Genomic DNA, 21545 nt, shown 5'->3' with positions numbered 1-21545 from the left:
CCGTCCCCGAAAGGTAATGGGGTTTTTGAGACATACTCACTGTTTCCTAGGAAGCAGCTATGTTAGAAATGATCCCTTTCAAAAATAGGTACTGTTTTAGAGATGAAAGGTAAAGAAATGGCAACAGCTTCTACCCCGAATGAAACTGCATGACACACACACACACACACACACACACACACACACACACCCCACTGGTGTGCGCGTGCATCTATGGACACACGCCTTCAGGGACACTCCTCCACCACACCTATATGCACACAGCTCGTCCTGCAGTGGGGCTGGTAAAGCAGTGACCAGCGGTAGGAAGATGACTAATGGCCTGACAGCTCTCACACCGGGCAGTGCTGTGTACACATTAACAGCAGACCTGTGGTCACTGAGATGGAAAGCTGTCCAGGATACACTGCTGAGGGAAAGATCAAGCGATACATCAAACCCAAGAAGACTCTACGTTTCTGTGGGGCAGGGAGGGAGGTAGAGTGGACAGAAGCCAAGCATCTACCTCCATATGCTTTTGCACACCAAGGAAGAATCTGGAAGGACGGATAAAGTGCTCACAGAGGACTAACATACAGGGAGAGAAGACGAGAAAGTCACTTGTTACTTTGTGTGCTTTTCCTTCAATACTCTTTAGGAGGAATTTTTAGGAGTAAAAAAGGGTTTTCAAAAGGGGGCTGATCGAACCAATTATGTAACAACAGTATGTTAATGTCAATTGAAGAACTGCTGGTATAGTTATGGAACGTGATCTAAAGGTGTTAGAAAAGGTCTTAAAATGACAAAAGTAATTAATAGCGGATCTAAAAAAAAAAAACGGTGCAAAGCTCTCTTGGGTGAAAAGGAGGGGTCCAGACTCCAACAGGAAGTGCACACTCAGCGCCGCTGGAGGATGAACCAGGAACAGCAGTGAGAGTTGTGGGAACCACCAGCTGCAACTCACCGTCCCCAGCGGGGGAGGTGGGGTTGGTGGCTGCTGCTCTTCCCGATAAACCCATCGTCACTGCTCGATTTTAGAACCATCCCCGTGCCTGTGTGGCTGTGATTGAAAGTTTTTTTTTCAAAGTTACCATCAACATCTGTTCCCAGGGGAGGACATCCAGCAACGAAAAAGAATAAACTAGATCGAACGGAGCAACATGAATAAACCTTACAGACCTGGTACTGGGTGATAAAAGCAAGGTCAGAAGGGTATGTGTGCTATGACACCATGTATACCAAATCTAAAAACACACAAAACAGTATTATATATTGTTCGAGATACTTGCGTGTGGAATCAAAGGGTGAAGGCAGGTGTGGGAGTGATAAGCACCAAACTCAGGATACTGGTTACCTACGGGGAGGGGCAGCTGGGGCAGGTGAGAGCTGGGAGGGTGACGCGGGGGCTCCTAAAGTCTCCGTGAAGTGGCATGTCCAGCAGCTCATGAGCGTGATCCCCAGCCTGCCTCTCAAGGCTGGTGTGAGGGTTTGAAACGCGAAGAGACGGAAAGCTCTTGACACAGTGCCCTGCATGCAGCTGGCTCCTGAGAAGAGTCAGCTAGAATAACATGATGGCTGTCTTGGTGGCCCGGCAGATTTTCTGCATGTGTAAAAGCCACCTCCTGCGCTAAGCCTTCTCTCTGATCCCTGCTGGCTGCCAGGGGTGGGGGTAGGGGGCGTCTGCAATGACATCTGACACTTTTGCCTGCACCCCCACCCCATTCATCCATGTGGATTCGAGGGGGCCACTCCACCCCGACTCCAGGGGTGGGCAGTGAGTGCTGGGCTGGCCAGTGAGCACACGGCAGCCCTCTAGCTGTAGTACTTGAGCTGAGTCCAGGTGTCAGAGTGAGGGATGAGGGGGCCTGGGCCAGGGGGGCAGTAGCATTGTCTAGTGATGGCTGGGAGTGGGCTCAATACGTAGGATGTGTGCATTGACTAACCGTGGGGTTGCATGAGGTGGGGCAGCCAGGCCACCAAACCACTGGTTTCTGGTTTGGGTGAAGGGTACAGAGGTGGGGGTCCAAGAGGAAGAGATGGTTGTGGGGAGGCGGGGAATGCTGAACTCAGTTCTAATGAGTTGGGGTGCTTGGGGTGAGCCACGAGGAAGGAGTTAGAGATTCAGAGCCCTTAACAAGAAGGGTGTGACAAAGTGGAAGGACCATGCAGGCCGAAAGGTGAATTTTCTAGAACCTGGAGCCTGGCTAACAGACCATGAAGTCGTCACCCCTTTGCTCTCCTTCAGGCCTGTGCCAGCCCCGCCCCCAAGCCCCCAGGGGAGGCTTTCAGGAGCTACCTTTCCCCTGGCACACTTCTGGCCACGGCCCTGCAGATGGGTGGTGATGGCAGGGTTCTGGGGACTTTGCTCCTGCTCAGAGCTTTGCAGCCACATCTGGGCAACAGCCAGGGGTGAGGACATCCTACCTGGCCTCCATAAGGGGGTATCCCTGCCTCCTTTGTCCCTCTTGATCTCCACCGATTTACTTTGACCAGTCAGCTCAGAGGAACCCAGGGCGTCTGAGGAGATGGCTCGTCTGAGGTTCTGGACCAAAGCACCCATTTTCCTCAAGTAGTCACTGAGCACCAGGATTTCTCAGGGAAAGAGGAAGAGTGTGTGGGGTGCAGGGCGTGCTCCTGGGCACAGGGGAGCCTCATTCCTCAGGCTGGCCCTTGCCACTGTTGCTTAGTGGCTGAAGTGATTCTTTATGCCCTCACTTTCCAAAAGATTGGTGGGAGCCTGTTCCCAGGGTGCCGTGCTCCCTGTGAAGGCGTGGCCATGGGTCTGTGTCCCCGGAGGAAAGCCATCGTCATTAGAGAGGTGAGAAAGAGGCAGGGGGACTGGCAGGGATGTCAGGTAACACTGGGCTCCAATCCCAGCTTTATTACCCACCAGCTTTTCGGTAATAAAAAGCTGGCGGGTAAGCAGGGGCACCAATTGCCTTCCTGCAGCTCAATTTCTGCATCTAAAGAATAGCCCAGGAACAGCCCTTTTCCAAATGGTGATGTGAGCACTTGCCAAGGATTGCTAAGCGAATAAGGCACTTACAGTTGACCCTTGAACAAGGTGGGTTTGAACTGCCAGGGTCCACGCATATGTGGACTTTTTTCAATAAGTACTGTCTTTTCTTTTCCTTACGATTTTCTTAACATTTTCGTTTCTCTCGCTACTTTACTGCAAGAATACAATATAGATAATAAATATTAATGTACAAAATAGGTGTTAATTGGCTGTTCATGTTATTGGTAAGGCTTCTGGTCAACAGTAGGCTACTAGTCAAGTTTTTGGGGAGTCAAAAGTTATGTGTGGATATTTGACTGTGCAGGGGTTCAGCACCCCCAACCTCATGTTGTTCAAGGGTCAACTAGTTACCGTGTTTCCCAGAAAATGAGACCTCACCACCGGAAAATAAGCCCTAGCGTGATTTTTTAGGAGGACATCCCCTGAACATAAGCCCTAATGTGTCTTTTGGAGCAAAACTTAATATAAGACCCGGTCTTATTTTCGGGGCGACACAGTAGCAAGGAGTCTGGCACTGAGATAACCTACAATGAACACTGACCCTCACTGTTGTCATACATTTGCTCACTGACTCTCACAGCAACTTTGAGAATTGTATACTTTACAGATGGGGACCCTGGGGTCACAAAACTAATAAGCAAAGCGCTCAGAGCTAGAGCTCAGGCCTTGCTCTGAGCCATCTTTTTGGTCTGATGGATTTTGGTCCTTTTTGATGGATTTTTTGGTCTGATCCATCTTTTTTTTTTTTCCCCCCAAACAAAATTATTAATGAGAGGACTATATAGTGGTTTCCACTAAGTGTCAACAAAGCTTTTCTGTAAAGGGCCAGACAGTATCTGAGGCTTCCCAGGCCAGATGTCTCATCACTGCCGCTGTAAACCCAAAGCAGCCACTGTGTGAAAGAATGGCATGTTTGCGTTATAGTAAACCTTTACTTATGCACACTAAAATCTCAATTTCGTATCATTTTCATGCGTCATGAAAATTACTCTTCTTCTGATTTTTTTCCAGCTGAAAACCATTCTAAGCTTACAGGTGGTACAAAAATACATGGCAGCCCGCATGTGGCCCGTGGGCTACAGTTTAGAGAATGGATTTTGAAGTAACATGGCCTGGGTTTGAATCCTGCTTTACCACTTACTGGCTATGTGGTCGAGTTACTTCGCCTCTTTGTGCCTCAGTTTCCTTATCTGCTAGTTGGGAATAGTACCAGCCCACAGTACATAGGCTGTGGTGAGAGATGCATGGGTTAAGTCATGTCAGCTGATCCCAACGGTATCTGATGCGTGTCCCATCTAAGTGAATATTAGCCTCTCACTGTTCCTTGGGAATCAGACGCCCACATTTTCTGTGTGAAAATTAAACCAGTACAAACAAGCTGAAGTTCCTGTGGGTTATCTCTCACCCTGGCTCCCTTATTTTGTTTTGTCCCTTATTGGGAAGTATTTTTGCAGAAGTGTTATTATATATAATATTGCCTTATGACTCTTTTTACATGAATCATATCACACTGTGCATATTCATTCATTCATCCAATAAACACACCAGTGAACGAAACCAAGGGTTCCTGCCTTCACGGGTCTTGTAGTCTAATGGGAGGGGATAGACAACTAACAAATGAATCAGTGATCTACACAGGCGTTTGCGTCTTTGGTGATCAGGGGGCAGGGGAAGGAGAGTCAGGGGAGGAGGTGCCCTTACCACAGGGTGGTCTAGGAAGGTGACATCTGGCTTGGGACCTGGAGGAGTTCTGTAACGTGCTCTCTGCACTCAGCCTTACGTCCCAAGCCCTTCTGATGACTTTACACACAGATCCCCCAGTCTTTGCCCAGAATTCTCCAGAGTAGGGATACTTCACAGTCATTTAGTCATTTCCTGCATTGGTGGGTTTGCTGTGTTGATTTCTTTCAACAATCAAAGCTGCAACCAACAGCTCAGCCATGGACCCTCCTGCATATGAGGGAGGTTTCTCCAGAATTGAGAGAAGTGCAAATGCTGGACCTAAGGGTGGGCTCCTTCAAGTACACCGAGAGTGCCGTCTCCTCAGAGTCTCCCTGCCCTGGGCCACCTCTACCTCTCACTTGGAAGCCTCTCTCTGTGCCTTGACCCTAGGTCATTCCTATCTCCCTTCTGCCTCCTGTCCTGCCTTCTCCAACCCTTTTGGGCCTTAAGCGTTTGTTCTACACCATTCTTTTCTCATCATCACTGCCTCTCTTTCAACCCTGCCATCAGGACCCTTCCTTTTGTGGCACTGGCCCACTTTTGGGATTAGTGACTTGAGACAGTCTTCAGAGGGCCTTCTGAGGAAGAGCCTCCCACCCTGGCAGAGGCAGCTTCCCTCCCCGAGTGCAAAGCGCTGGCCCCTGGCTCTGTCTTGGCTGGCGACCCTGAACTCACTCCTCTCTTCTGATGCGCTGGCTCCCCTGCCCACTGCTACCTCGGGATTTGAACCCTGGACCTGAGCCAGCTCTGACCCTAAGGATCCCCCATCCTTCTGTTCCCAGGCCTCTGGTACTGGGGGAAGGGGACCCAGGAACCCTCTCACCTCTGTCACAGGAGCTCCTCTCATTCACGGGGGATATATGTGTGTGGTAGGAGATGGGGCGAAATGGCAGCCAGTGCATGTCCCATCCTCAGCCCCAAGGGGACTCTGAGTACCCCTGGATAACTTGATTATTGGGCTTCTCTGAGACCTGGCGTGGACGTGGTGAGGAATTTTAACGAGGAGGGAGTGGATTTTTCTAAGTGTTGAAGAATCTGCTTGTGCTAAGGCTGGCAGGAGAGAACTATAATTTTTATAAACTATAATTTATATTTCTGAGGAATCCAGCAGGGTTGCTAAATCCCCCATTAATTCATTCACTTGGGAGGTAATGGAGGCCTACTATGTGCAGAACGAGACACGGGGTGGGAGAGAGGGCACTGCCCAGGTGATGTCACATGTGGTTTCTGCCAACTAGGGCCTGGACTGATCAGACTCAGGAAGAGGACACATCAGTCACGATTACCTATCAAACGTAGGAGGGGTCCCCAAATGTGCTGGTTTCCAGAAGGGGAGCGGAATAGGGTGTTTTTAGGCTGTTGAGCATCTAGTCAGCTTTCTTCCAGTGGACTCTCTCCATTTTTATTTGGGGCTCAATTCTCAGCCTATGTTCCAAGGTTTGGCTCCAGGGCAGGGCTCCCGCCACCCCGACTCTGGCTCAGGAGTGGAGCATGCGATTTACAGGCCATCCAAACACTGCATTCCCTGGCCACCCTGATTGGTTCAGGGGTAGACATGGGAGGCTTGCTGCGAAGGCCTGCAGCTGGGGAGGAAGCTGACAGGATGGAGGGACAGCCATATTGCTACTAGGAGGAGAGAATGTCTGTGAAAGAGGTCACGGGGAAGAAGACAGAGCTTAGAGGAGAGAGAAAACACTGCCTGAAGATTTTGTTTGAGCCCATGGGCCCAGCTATGTCTGATGCCATTATTGCTGAATCAGTTAAATAGGAGAATTATGTTTCCTCTTCAATTGAGCCATTTTGAGTTAAATTTCTGTTCACAAACAACTGAAAGAGGCCAGTCTGATTCAAGAAAGGATAAATCCTGTAGTTTAGGGCAATTCAGGAAGACCTCACAGAAGACAAGGTAGGTAAGACTTGAATAAATTCAGGGCAGAACAGTAGGAAAGATTCTGAGATGGCTGTCACAATCAACAATGCTGCTCTGGTTGAAATGGTTCTTCCTGGGGGTGACAAAATAGGAGATAGGGCTGATGTGTTTGTGTGTGTGTGTGTGTTTGTACACATATACATGTGTTTCTATACTGTGGTGTGATGTGCTGAGTTGAACACATGTGCCATCACCTCATAGTTACTAACATACCTCCACATGCCAGACTGTGAGCTGCATGAGGCCAGTACCTGCGTCTGTTTTTATTTACCCTTGGATATCTAGTGCCTGGCACAGAGTAGGCTCCCAATGAATACTAGTTGAAGGAATGAATGAATAATGCAATCCAATTCAACTAGCCCACTCCCCTTCTAGAACTATTGTGAAGTTTAGAAATATACATTAGAAAAAACACCCTGCACCGTGCCTGGACCATAGCAGGTACACATTATTAAGGAGGCAAGGGTGTGCCCATTTTCCAGATTTGGGAATTGAGGCCCTTAGGAGCAGGTAGCATAATCAAGGGCACACCCCTTGTGTCAAGGTTGGGCTCTGAACCCAAGTCCACTGACTCCCAAGTAAGAAATTCACTGTACAGTCCCTGGAGGATGGGGGTGGGTGGGGCAGAAGAACAATGCACGGCTGCAAAGGCTGCAGAACTTACCTTGGAGTAGTCAAAGCCATGCTTCTCCTTTATCCCGTTCCGGCAGAGCGTGTAATTATAAAAGCGGGAGTTTTTAAGGAGGCCGACCCACTCCTTCCAGCCTGGTGGCACATAGGAGCCATTGTATTCATTCAGGTACTTCCCGAAGAAAGCTGAAGGGGGAGAAGGACCCGCAAGCAATGTGAGAAAACAGAGAGCAAAGGCTTTCCTAGGCATCGCCCGACCGTCCTGTACCCAAGACCTCAAAACAGCCTCGCACTCTGAGCCACAGAGCCCTTTGCAATCAAGGAAAGCCTGTGAGCCCCTTCTAAATGTTTTTACATGCATAAAATAAAATGTAGAGAATTACAGAGAAAATCTATTATTTTGAAATACAATTATCAACATATTTAAAGGTAGTGCCATATAGTAATAGGTGTTTTTAAAAAATTTTTTTAAAGACGTTAAAAGCAAGACCTTGCAGAGAGTAATAATTTCAGAGCAGTGATGAGTGGAAATATTTTATTTTGTGATATCTGCAGCAACTACAATGGAATATTAAAATATCGGTGATTTCTATGGTTGACACATTTACAGATTCTGCCTATCTGCTATGGTTAGTGGCCTACTTTCATAGTTGAAGTGAATACTAAGTTTCAGTTGTAGGTTAGTGAAAATAAGAGTGTAATTTTTTTGCATTCAAGTTCACGGACGCCTTGAAGTCTATCTACTACCGTGACCAGAATGGCTAACATTAAGAAAATGGACAGTAGCAAGTGTTGGTCGGGATGTGGAGCAACTGGAACTCGCATAGACTGCCGGTGGGTATGCAAACCGGTCCAACCACTGTGGAAGACTGTTTGGCAGTGTTGGCTGACCTTGAACATATTCACCTTTGGACCCAGCGACCTGAATCCTGGGTATTTACTCAACAGAACTGCATTCATATGTTCACCAAAAGTCATGTGCAGGACATGCTCACAGGAGCAGTAGTCATGAAAGCAAATAACTAGAAACAAATCAGAGGTCCATCAACAAGAGGTGGATAAACACACTACTGCATGTTTATCTAATGGAATACGACACAGAAACGAGGATGAAAGGTGCTAGTGCCACATTCAATAACATGACCGCATCGCAACAATCTCATAATGTTAGGGAAATAAACCAGATATGAAGGAATGCACACTGTGTGACCTTGTTTATATGAGGTTCAAAAACAGGCAAAACTAATCTATGTTGTTGGGAAGGCAAGCAGAGGTTCTCTCTGGACACAGGGAGGAGAGCGGGTGGAAGGGGTATGGGGTTGGGGGCTTCTCGGGTGATGGCCTTGTTCTATTTCTTGCTGGAACACAGGTGGTTCAGTTGCTGAGACTGCAGAGCTGGACGTTTAGGGGCAGTGCACTTCTCCCATGCATGCATGCACCACCAACAAAGCTCACTTAAAAAAAAATTACCCTAATCCATGTGGATGGGGATGACTCAAAAAACTCTCGGTGGGTGATGAGATAACAAAGAAGATCTTGTTTGTGATATTTTTTTGTTCTTTTTTTCTTCCCAGTGAGCGAGTATCATTTTTAGTAATTGTAACCTACGAAGGCATTTTTAAGGAATGGAAAAGTCTGTGAGTGGTCCAGAGACAGAGGCCCTTTGGCAGCTCTCTCTTTCAGATGAGGACACCGGGGCTCTGAGACACTCAGTTGCTGGGAGTGCGAGAATTCAATTTCGAGGTTGTTGAAGGGATTTATAGAGATCTTGCAAGCATAGAGCTTAGTACCATGCCTGGCAAACAGTGAGTGTTCAGTGGGTGTCAGTTCCGAGCCCAAGATGAGAGAGACAGACGGCAACGTGAACATCCACAGAGGAATGGGCTGGGGCAGGGTTATGATGGGCCTTTCCACCTGGAACCTTCGAGAAAGCACGGGGAGCTGCTCATGGCCTGTTGGCTCACAGACAAGAGGCCTGGACCAGGAAAGGCTGTGATGGAGCTGGAGCCTCCATGGGGTTTTTCTGGAGACCTGCCAGGTGACTGGCACTAACCAGGCGTGGGAAGACACCCTCCCCCACACGACTCAAACAGCCAGATTCCTGACTCCCCAAAGTATCAGCAAACGGAAGTGCTTCCATTAAAACCACGAGGAGGTGAAAACAGGGAGGGTGGATATCCAGTAGCCTCAGGAAAAGGCCTCAGGTGGAGCCTCGCTTTGGTGGGAGGGCAGAGCAAAAATAAATGGAAGAAACCCTGGCATTCCGGGGAGGAGGAGGTAGGAAACCGGCTGCCTAGCTCTGAGTCCTGAGTCCCATCCAATATTTAGAGAGTAAAATGCAATTAGGTGGTGGGGACTCACGCAGGAACTGAGCGTCCCGGCTGAGTGTCAGGGCATAAGGGATTGAGAAGCCGGCTGGAGTAAGAGGTAGCATGAAAGCATGAGGTGAGCTGAAAGCCGGAGTTTCTTTCTCTAAAACATCAAGACACGTTCAAGACACTCTGCTGTGTCCATTCCCTTAAAGCAGTGGGTCTCAGCCAAGGGTGATTCCGTCCCTCAGGAGACACTTGGCAATGTCTGCCGATATTTTGGTTTTGTCATGACTTGGGGTGACACTGGCATTCAGTGGGTAGAAACCAGAGATACTGCTAAACATCCTCCAGTGTTCAGGCCAGTCCCCACAACACAGAATTATCCAGCGCAAAATGTCAATAGTCTGGAGCTGAGAAACCTTGATCGGAATAACTCCACTTGGCTCCTGCACCTTCCTTTCTTCCTCAGTAAAAGAACTGCGCTGTGAGGGCTGAAAAGGCCCCTAGAGATCAGTACAGTGCAGGCAACAAGATCTACTAAAACCACACTTCTGACGCTTCTTTCCATTCCTACGTAGGGCCTCTGCTCTACTCCCCACTTCTCTCCACTCTCTCCTGTTCCTCCTTTTGGAGGAAGAATGACACACCACAACGATTAGCAAACCTCTCCTTAAAGGCCCAGAGAGTAAATAGTTTAGGCTTTGTGGGCCAGAGGGTCTCTGCTCCAACTCTTCAGTCCTGCTGTTGGAGAAAACAACCAATACAAAATAAATGGGCATGGCTCTGTGCCAATAAAACTTTATTTATAAAAACAGACGGAGGGCCGGATTTGGCCTGTGAGCTGCAGTTTGCTGACTGCTAGCATTTATGACTGGTGGATTTGAAGGGACAAACTGGGCAGGCAGAACCCAAGCCTTCCTTTGCCCTTCCTTTGGGGAGTGAGCTGTTCTCAGGGAATGGGAGTTTAAAGGGGCTTGTTCTTATGGGATTGGCAGGAGGTGTGAGCTTGGCTCAGCGGGAAGTCTGTTTAACTCTGCAGTTTAGCATCTGCAAGCCCAAATGCCCTCAGAAGGAAGCCATGCCCTCAAACTTAGCCTTTATCAGATTCATCCAAGTGTTATTTTGGCTTCCATCTGCTGACTGCTTAGTTTCATTTCTCTGTTGGTCCCAGAACCTCAAGAAGGAAGAGAGTGAAAGTTAATAAGCCCCCTCATAGAGCCCTGACACTTTTTATTCATGGCAAATAATAGTGGTGGGGATGTAAAAGTTTCCTTTGGAAATAAATGGAGTCAATAGAGTAAAAAGCAATTGAAATAACAATATTAAGCAAATAATAGAATCAGTGTGCCTGGCATGGTAAAAATCAGGATGGCAGCATATGAAATTGCCGAATTTGGGGTAACACTGCCTTGGGCATGTACAGATTCATATATCCATTCAACAACTATTTATTAAGCACCTATGGTATGCTGGGAGCTGTCCTAGGCACTGGAAATACAGCAGTGAATAAGACCAACAGGATCTCTGCCCTCATGGGGCTGAGAGTCTAGTGGGAGATTATGACAAGTAAAGATGGTATTTTTGGTGATAATAACGTGAAGAGAATAAAGGACGATGATGTGGTAAAGTGGCCAGAGATGGACCACTGGAGGCATGACAGGGCTGAGTGGTCAAGGGAGGCCTCTTTGAGGAATGATGAGAGTGAGTCACAGGGAATACAGAAATACAAGGAAAACTGCTCCAGGCAGAGGGAATAGCAAGTGCAAAGGTCCTGAGGCAGGAACAAGCTTGGAGGCATTATAGAAAAAAGATGACATTATAGGGTAGAGAGGCCAGATCATGCAGGGTCCTGGGGGCCACTATGAGGAAAAGCAACAAGAAGCATGACAGAGACACTTAAAGGGGACCGCATGTCTCCTGAAATATTACATGCCATATCTTGCATTTTTGTGTGCATTTTCCTAGAAACAATTCCACTGCTTTTGACACATTCTGAAAGGAACCCAGGACCACAAGTAATTTAAGAAGCACAGAACTTCACTGTTCTGAATGAAAGCCTGGAGAAGGAGGCTCACTGATGTCCCCGCGGGGGAAACTGAGTTCTCCCCCAGCTTTCTCAAGTCCCCAGTTTGTGATCCTACTGGTTTGTTTCTGAAGGTTTTTCAGAAAAACACATAGCATGGAATGCTAGTAAGCTTAAATTCTTGGCCTGGTTGGTTGGTTGGTCAGATAACCGTTTCTTGGGGGTGGAAAGTGGGGTGCTTTTGGAAGCCCACTCCTGCCCATTGTAGTCCAATGCCATGGGTGTCAAAGTGGAGCTGTTTCCTCTGCTAGAATCTCCTCTTTCACTCCTTTCTCCAACCCACAACCCTTAAAAAAATCCAGAAAGTTTATTCTTCAGGCTCCACAAGGCCCTAGAAAACAGGGTTTCAGTCAAAAGCTTTTAGTGCCAAATTAGATTTTGTTCTCATTTGATTAGATTTCCCCAAGGCAGTTTTTAAAATGGTTATTCAGGCACCAGTTGAGGTGGGCGAGCAAATTAGCATGGGCCCTGGGGCTTCGGGCTGGGAGAATACAGCCAGGAATTAAAATCAAGATTAAAAATACAGCTCATGTCATGGCTGGAGTCACTGAGCTTTCCTGTCTAGGACAGTGCAAAAGTTAGAGCAAACTGGGGGCTGGTCTGGGTGTGGGAAAACTTGGCAGGCAGATAAAGAATTAAATGGCAGGCCAGGAAAGGCCACTGACAATGTGTTGGCAGATGGCTGGCTCTAGGAAGCAGGGCTGGTTGGCAACCATTGAAAGGACGGAGCCTTTACTGCTTCCCGTGTGGCATGCACTGGGTGGACATTTACACCTGGCGGTGGGGACTTTTGTTTTGTCCCCCTCTCCCCCCTTCCCCGATCCTGACTGTGGTCCTCTGGGTACCACCACTTCCTTACTTAAGTACAAATAGGCTGATCTGAATTCCTGATTCCAGGGTTGTATGCATAATCGCAGCCTGACCAATCAGAGCACCACATTCCCTGGCTACTGCCATTGGTTTAGGGATAGTCATGTGACCCAAGTTGGGCCAATGAGAATCAGCCCCGGGATTTTTAAAGAGCTACTGGCAAAGGGAAGTTCTTCTTCCATAGGGCTTAGGTTGCTGGCAGTCACCAAGAGGGGAGAGTCTATTTGAACGTGAAGCAACATGGAAGAAAGCAGAGGTGAGAGATGGAGAGAGGCAGAGAGGGGAGAGAGGTAAAAGAGAAAAAGTAGACTGTACTGGGCCAGGGCAGTGAAGTGGCTCCACAGTGCAAAGGAATGACACCACAAAGAGCCGGGTGATGATGACAAGAAGAGCAGCCAGTTCTGGGCAGTCCTCGCTCTGCATGGTTCTGATTGGTCTACACAACAGTCAATTTCACACTTCAGTCAAATAATACCCGCCTCTCACAATACTGCTCAAATTCATCCACCACAATATAGTCACTGTAATTACATAAAGTACAAACTTTGCTACTAGCTCTCCAGTCCACAAACTGCTGTGTAAATAACAGATGCATAGCACGATCAGTGGCCAATCACATCGCGTCTTGCAAAGTCAATCGGCGACTGGCCCCTGTGCATCTGTTATTATTTTTTTTTGAGTTAAAACCATTAAAAATGCTTTTAAATGCCACATATTTGAGACAGCAGAAACCGAAGCATCCTCCCTCAATTCTCACATCACTTGTATTCTCACTTCCCTAAATTCTAAAAGTGCTTTAGAACTTAGATGTCTGCCACCTGCATGGATGGAGTGTATGGACAAAAGGAAGCCCCCTGGAACCAAAGGCGCATGAGTCCCTTCCCAGGGCCAGGGCATGACCCCAGGCTAACACACCTGCCATGTGCTGAGCACCCAGACTTGCCCAGGAGTGCTCAGGGGCACACAGGTAAATGAGGGGCTCAGGCATCTCGGTGCCTGGTCGTTCATTTCGGAAAGAGCCGCTTCAAATCCTGACTCTGTTCCCTAGGCCAAAGGATGCTACTCACACGTATTTGGTGACAAACTGTTTTCTGAACCCTTTACATCTGCACCTTCGTTTCGGAAGTAAACTGCTACTTCTAGCATAACGATGTCAAGCAGAGCTGATGTTAAAGCTTCTGAGTTTCATTATTGCCTGGCAAGTGCTTGATAACACTTCCTAAGCCTTCCCGGTTGTTTGGATGTCGATTTTATATGACCAGTCATACTGCTTATAGAGGTAAGTATCTTTTTTGGACTATCTGCCCAAAAATGGGGTAAACTATCAATTGAGACCCCGACTTTATTTTGGTCAGTATGTGCACATATGCAATTACCCAGAATGGTGAAAAACTGGTACTGTGTTTCCCCAAAAATAAGACCTAGCAGGACCATCAGCTCTAATGCATCTTTTGGAGCAAAAATTAATATAAGACCCTGTCTTATTTTAATATAAGATGGGGTATAATATAATACATTAATTTTTGCTCCAAAAGACGCATTAGAGCTGATGGTCCGGCTAGGTCTCATTTTCAGGGAAACACGGTAGTAAGACTGTGAACTGTTTATTTAGTTCACGCACAGACAGCAACGCCTGTAGTGGTGGTCCCTCCGTGTCTCCCATGATAAATCTAGAAGACACTTTACAAAAGTGGCCAATCAAAGGAGAGAACTGGCCAACAGAGATCCAAGTGCAGAAAAGAAACGAAAAGTTAGAGTGCTGAAATTGAAACTTGAGTCACAGGTAATGGAGTTCTGGAAGAAATGGAGCTGACGTGGGAACGTTGACACTCACTCGGTGGGAAACTGGAAAAACAGAAGAACTGAGTTGAAGGCAAACTGAAGCATCGACATACATGAAGGAGCGTGGTTGTGACGAAAAGGATGCGGCCGCCCCAGAGGAAGTGACGCCGGCAAACACTTCACATTAAAGGGATGCTTGGAGGTATGTCACAACACTGTAAGCTGTGTGTCCTGAGGCTAGCCGTTTAATCTCTTCATCCCTCAGTTTCTCCGTTTATAAAATGGAGATAATAGTATTTATCTCATGGGACTGTTATGAGAACTACCATGTATATTGCTGAGATCCGGCCCATAACAAGTGCCCACTTAGTGTCACAGTTTCATTGGCACCAGTGGGTCCCCTTTCCAGCCACCGTCGTGCTCAGCTATACCTTATTTAATGGAGTCACTGCAGAGACTGTGTCAGAATGCCTCTCTCTCCCTACCCTCTTTGAGGGGTTTGTTCACCCCTAGATCCTTTCCTAATGCTCTCTCTCCTGGTTCTGCAGGCCCGCTCAGGCAGCTTTTGTTGGAAAGCTCCGAGCCTGCTTCCCTTCCTGGCTGCTACTCCCTCCATTTGTCTGAGTTAAGTGCTGCTGGGGAACCATTCAGAGTCTGACGGGAGAGCCAGGCCCTTCTGTTATCTCTCCCAGCCCTGAATCTAACTGAAATTGCCTCGTAATAATCGCATTTGTGGTCTGTAAAAGCTGTGTTTTGCTGCGACCAGGGACTGCGATTAGCCGGCGGTAAACCTGGCATAGGAAGGCAGACAGAGACATCATTTTGGATACGGGGGAGATGGACGGCTTCAGCAACTGGAAACTAACAGGAATCTCAGGGTCACTTCCTGTGCTGGATAGAGAGTGGTGTGGACCGGTGTGGGGAACACTTGTATGACGCCTCCCAGCAGCCATTCTCCTTTCTCTGGGTAACACAGGAGGCGAGAGAGCCAAGAGCGCATCTATAGCCAGACTGTGTGGTTTTGAACTCTGTCTGCTACCTCCGAACCATGGGACCCCAGGCAAGTGACTTCACCCCTCTGTGCCTCAGTGGGCAACAATGGCAGTAAGTCACTGTCTACTGTCATGTGGAGTAGAGGAACCAATACGTGTAAGCAATGATGGGACTGACAGCGGCCTCCACCTTACGGGAACTTTCTCTCCCCCGTGGGACATCTGGGTGGAACTGCCAACAAGGCTGTTTTAAGGACACTGGCATCTCTTAGCACACATTCACCCCACACCATCTCCACCTACGTCCTGCATTAAACATAATCGATAAATAACTAAGAGTTGAAATATTCCAGAGTTGACTGGTTGAATCATGCTACACTTCATTATTTCTATTCAAATATAAATATTTCATTAAATACCTAATCATTTTGATTTGGCAGTTTCCTCCATATTTTGGAGCCAATATACCAATACACACACACACACACACACATACACACAATTTTCTTTCAGGTAACTCCTTAAAAACCACAGCCACTGCACCCCTGGTTCCTCCTAAATATAAAGGTCCTGACTGCCAATCAAGGTGCCCTTCCCCACCCACAGGGTGGGTGTGTGGCTGAGCTCAGCCAATCAGACGCTACCCTGGGACTTTGACTCTTGAGTTAGGAGGCTCAAACGCATACAGAGAGTTGGAGTTTTGTAAGACCTTCTAATGTGACAGTTGTTCAAAAGCTGCAACCTTAATCCTTCGATCCATTGTTTGAAAATCCAAACGAAAGAGGCAAGGCCATCAGGATGATGAAGTCCAGAAAGAGAGAGAAATGATCTTGCTTCTTCACTCTCATTTCCTTCCTCACAACAGAAACAGCCTCCACCTGGACTTTCTGCTTCCCCTTTGCCTTCCCATAACCCAGTCATCCCCAAATGGCCAGAAGGACCCTTATGAACCCAAGAACCTCTTGCCATTCCCCTTTGGTGACTCGCTCGCCCATCCTGCTACCTCTGCCCACGTGTCCTACCCCTTGGCCCTCTGCTCACTCTGTTCTAGCCACCTCAGGTCTCCTGTTCCTTAAATGTGCCAAGCTCACTGCCATCTCAGGGCATTTGCATCTTCTCTTCCCTCTGCCTCGGACATGTGCCTCCTCCCTTCTCACGGACCGGCTCCTTCTCACTGTGACATCTCATATCAAACGTCACCTCCTCTGAGAAGTCCCCAATCCTGCTGTCTAAAGCCACCCACCCCTCGCTACTCACCAGGCTGTTTACCTTCTTTATAGCACGCAGCACCACTGAAATTATCCTGCAGATTGTTTTCTTGCTGATTGTCATCTCCCCACCCAGGATGTTGGGTTCATGAAGTGGGACCTTTTCTGGGCTCTGTAGCCCCAGCCCACTACCTAGCCAAAAGTGGGCACTCAGGTAATGGCTGCTGACAGAATGACTGCTGGGTCAATGGGGGTGGGTGAGACACCCAGGCTGTGCTGTGCAAAGCTGCCCCTCTCCGACGTGTTAAGCCTCACACCCACCTTGGGAGGGTAGGAGGGCTGGAGAAGCAGCAACTAAATATTTAATTAAAAGGGATTTCTATTACAGTAGCTGCAGGAGACAATGCTGCATACTGGGAAAGCGGTAAATGCAGGTGGTGGAGATGTCAACCCGAAGCCTGTCTGTGTGCAGAGGTCACTGACCATATCTCAGGCCAACCAGGGCCGATTTACTCCCCCAGGGACCACTGGGCAAGGTTTAGAGACATTTTTGGTTGTCACAATTGGGGGAAGGCAGTGCTCCTGGCATCTAGTAGGTCGAGGCCATGGATGTTGCTAAACATCCTCCAGTGCCCAGGACAGTCCCCCTGGCAAAGAATTTTCTGACTCGAAAGTGTCAGCGGTGCCAAGGTTGGGTGCACAGTTTCAAAAGTCATGTGGGTGTCCAGTGATGGCAGGGTGCAGTGTGTCTTTAAGAGCTGGGTTTCCAGATTCAGAGAGCTACAATTCAAGGCCTGCCTCCTCGGGCAAGTGGATGTTCCTTGCTGAGCCTCAGTGACTTCATCTATAAAATGGGAGCAGCAACAACTGAGATCATGTCTGGCATAGAGTAAGAACGCCTAAAAAAAGGAACTGTGAGTTCCCAAAATATAGCCTGCTTTCCTTTTTTCAGGGAGGGTGATGAAAACTCAGGTCTCTGGAGAAATGAAAATGGTTGTTAGAAACCAGATGTGACTCTGTCTTGGAAAATGGCAAGGCCCCTTCGAGACTCCAGTAATGAGCTCGGGAAGGATGTTTATGCTGCACAAAGAAATCAGCTGAGCATGACACACATCTATTAGCAGAGATGGGCCTGCGCGTGGAGCCGAGCCAATGACAATAAACAAGGTTTGCCTAAGTAATTTGGAAAGGTCAGTGAAAAACGAAGTAGAGCTTTGGAAAGTCCATCTTTCCTGAATAAATAGCTCCATTTCACACGCAAGGAGTGTGGGGAAACAAAAAGGGGCCTTTACCCTTCACGACGTCTTCTAAATCCCGTTGTCTGTGTGCTTCTTTGACACGTTCTGCCATTTTTATGTATCATTTAGATCGTTACAAGCTTATTATTTTCCTTCAGATCAATTCATTTGGTGCCTAAACAGGCATTTCAAACCGGACTCTTGATGGGTCCTGCTAAACCCGTTTCTCTCCCAGCCTTCCAGTAAATGCCAGGTGCTCGGACCACACACCCTGGAGGGGTCTTTAGCCCCTCTCTCCCCCCTCACATCCACTGATGATGTATCGTAGTGGATGATACATGTAGCTCTACCCTTCAGAACAGATTCAGGGAAGAGCACTTCCCATGTCTCACTGTGACCAGCTTGGTCCAAGCCACTCTTCTTTCGTATGGACCTTGCAGGAACCTCCTCCCAGGTCTTCCTGCCTTCAACTCCCACCTCCACAGTAGCCAGTAGAATTCTGCTCAAATCCTGACCAAGACACAGTTCTGCTCAAAACCTTCCAATGGCTTCACATCACACTTGAGCTAAAATCCAGCGTCCTTGTCGTGGTTGCAAGGTCCTACGTGATCCATCTTCTGCCCCCTTCCTGACCTCGGCTCCCCTGCTTTGCCCTGGCACATTCTGTCCGAAGTGCACTGGCCTCCTTCTGTCCTAGCCAGAGAAGCTCATTTCTGCCCCAGGGCCTTTGCTCTTGTTCCCTCTAAAGGAACCATTGTTCTCGGACACTTACATGGGCTGCTTCCTCACCTTTCCCAGGTATTTGCTCAAATGTTACTGGCTTACATGCCTAACCATCCAATTAAAGTGGCCTCTCTCCGACCCTGGGCTCTCCCTTTTCTCCTGACTCTGTTTCTCCACAATATTTAGCACCACCTGACAAATTTATTCATCTCTGGTTTTTATCATCTGCCTGCCCAACTAGAGTACCAGCTCCTTGAAGGCAGCGGCTTCTGCATGCCTGGTTCCCACCTGTGTCCCTATATAGAGCTCGGCAAGCAGTAAGATAGATGCTTGTAGGATAAATGAATAAATCACTGGACCAACAAACACCCAGGTTATGGGAGGCCTGTGGGAATCACGTCTGGTTGAGGGAACACAGCTTCTTATTGTCCATCATCCAGGGTACACTGTCTTTGAATGGAACAACAGGTAGAACTGTTACACTCTTGTCTTTCTATCTGATTTTGTGGCATCTGGTTGGTTGGATCTGGATTGATTTAATCCACATGGGAAAGGACTTCACTATGGGGTGCTGGACAAAACTGAAGAAGGGCCTGGGGCCAGGGTTAGTCTACAGCAGTGGTTTTCAAACATTTGGTATCAAGGTCCCTTTAGACTCTTACTAATCATTTAGGGCCCCAAAGAGTTTTGTTTATGTTGGTTAAACCTAGTGATAGTTACCATTTTATAATATAAATGAAAAGTGAGAAATTTAAAACATATTAATTCATTTAAAAATAACAAACCTACTTGTTAGTATATATTTTTAAAAAGGATAAATATATTTTTCTCAAAACAAAATTAGTGAGAAGAGCTGTACTGTTTTACATTTTTGCAAATCTATTTAATGTCTGGTTTAATAGAAGACAGCTGGATTCTCATACCTGCTTCTGCATTCAATCTGTTGCAATATGTTGTTTTAATCATGTTTCACGAACAATCCAGCCTCACATAGACATGTGTACAGAAAGGGGAGGAGTACTATAAAATCCTTTTTAGATAATTGTGGGTATGTTACGTACGCCCTAGAAAACACTGTACACTTGAAAGAAAATGAGGGTGAAAAGGCAAATAATGTCTTGGCATTATCATGAAAATAATTTGGGGTCCATAGGTCCTGGGGCAATACTTTGATAATAACTGCGTTAAATGATTATTATGTTCCATAACAACCCAACAAAGTAGATACTATTTTTGTCCCCATTTTACAGTTAGAAAAACTGAGGCACAGAGAGGTGAAGCCCCTTTTTGCCCAAAGTTCCATAGCTGGTGAGTGACAGATCTAAGACTCAAACCCAGGTAGTCTATCTAGATTCCACAATGAGGTCATGGCCCCGTGATGCCAACTTCCAGGGTTCAACTGGCCCTGGGCTGTGGAGAGATAGCCATTCCCAAGGCCTGAGCTCTTCCTTCACCTTTCCTGAAGTGTCGGTATGGGAACATAGGAAGGAGCCATAGACAGCATCTAGATTAGTCTTTCCAGAAGTGTGGAGTTTGAGAGCTGAGTTTTATCATGGGAGGCAGCTGGGTCTGCAGTTTGAGTGTGGGCTCTGGAGCCAACAACTTGGGTTGAAATCCAGCTATTTCTACCTACCAGCTCAGTTTTCCCAACTGTAAAATGGAGATAATGTGCATACCTGACACCATTGTTGGGAATGATTCACTGAGAAAACATAGGAAAACCGCCCCCGAAGTGATGATTACAACTTTTATTATATTGTTTATCGGGATGTTATATATTCATTCATTCATTCACTCACTCACTCACTCATTCATTCATTCAATAAACATTAGAAGAACAATGCTAATTTACCAGGCATAGTTGTAGGTACTGGGGACACCACTGAATAAAACAGAGTAAATCAACAAACCAGCAAAGACCTCACCCTCACAGAGCTAACTTTCTAGGTTGAGAACACTCGGAAATGGGTAAGTGGACTCTTGGAGGCTCTCACAGAAATGCAGGCGAGAGGTTGAGGTGGTTCTAACCAGGTGGGGGCAAAGGGCTTGGTTGGTTTCGGGCTAGTTTTGCAGGTGGAGCCATCAAAATTTGCTAATGGATTCGATGTGGGAAAGAATTGGGTCCAGGCTAATTTCGAGGTTTGCAGCGTGAGCAACAAGGACAGATCTGCCAACATGTAGGAAGCGGCACCATGGGAGGGGCCGGTTCGGGGTGGGAGATGACAAAGAGCTCAAGGGTAGACATGCTAATGTTGAGGTGCCAGTTAGATGTCGAGGTGAAGATACGGTGGGCAGCTGGAGATTGTGTCCAGGTTCAAGGGAAAGGTCTGGGCTGCGGGTAGAAATTTGGGCGCTGCCAGCACTTAGCTGGCATTGAATGCCCTGAAATTGAATGAGATCATCCAAGGAAGGGCTCTTAACCTGCGGTCCGCGAACTTGAGTGGAAAAACGACATCTTTGTTATTGTTGTCTTCTAACTAAGCATCTCCTTCAATAATGAATGAAGGCAACACATCACAGTCACCGCGCTGCACGTGCCCGTGTCATCGACAGAAGTCACGGATATTTTCATGTCACTTTACAGTTAACAGACATCGTAAAATATCATTGAAACCAGCACTACTTTGAAATCACGGAAGTCATCGACCTATCAGTTATCAGCTAACTAGCCACTACGTTGTGTTACTTAATGTGTAAAGAAGCATACACATCACAGTTTAGAAAGTATTTTGATGAATGTATTTTGATATACTTGGCTTCCTTTGTAATTCTGTGCATTTTCCTCTATGCATGTAACTCAAAAATGTTCTGAAAAGGGTCCATAGCCTTCATCAGATGCCAAAGGGTCCTGTGGCACTAACACAGATAAAATCTCTGGTTAGGGAATGAGCACAGCTGGAGAGGTCTCAGGCCATGGGCTCTGGAGTAAGGGGTCAGGATGACACCAACTAGCCTAGGAGACTTGAAAGGAGGTGCAGGTTTCCTTTATTGGGTTACGAGGTAGGAGGAGAAGCAAGTGAGAAGCCAGATGTAGGAAGCGTTTCCAAGAACGTGGCG

The 21545-nt window shown here is 47.3% G+C and overlaps 1 protein-coding gene across 4 annotated transcripts in view; it reads right to left on the bottom strand.

Moving 5' to 3' along the window:
* SULF2 (sulfatase 2) overlaps positions 1–21545 on the bottom strand; it is a 112371-nt gene that overhangs the window by 29008 nt on the left and 61818 nt on the right. For all 4 annotated transcript variants that reach the window (XM_033095464.1, XM_033095466.1, XM_033095468.1 and 1 more), the window contains exon 4: positions 7315–7466. In XM_033095464.1, coding sequence (XP_032951355.1) covers positions 7315–7466 — 152 coding nt within the window. The remainder of the gene's footprint in view (positions 1–7314; positions 7467–21545) is intronic.

The sequence above is a fragment of the Rhinolophus ferrumequinum genome, chromosome 23 (genome assembly GCF_004115265.2).
Source record: "Rhinolophus ferrumequinum isolate MPI-CBG mRhiFer1 chromosome 23, mRhiFer1_v1.p, whole genome shotgun sequence".
In the NCBI taxonomy this organism is placed as follows: domain Eukaryota; kingdom Metazoa; phylum Chordata; class Mammalia; order Chiroptera; family Rhinolophidae; genus Rhinolophus; species Rhinolophus ferrumequinum.
Note: the sequence above shows the minus strand (reverse complement) of the source record. Positions and strands in the feature narration are given on the sequence as shown.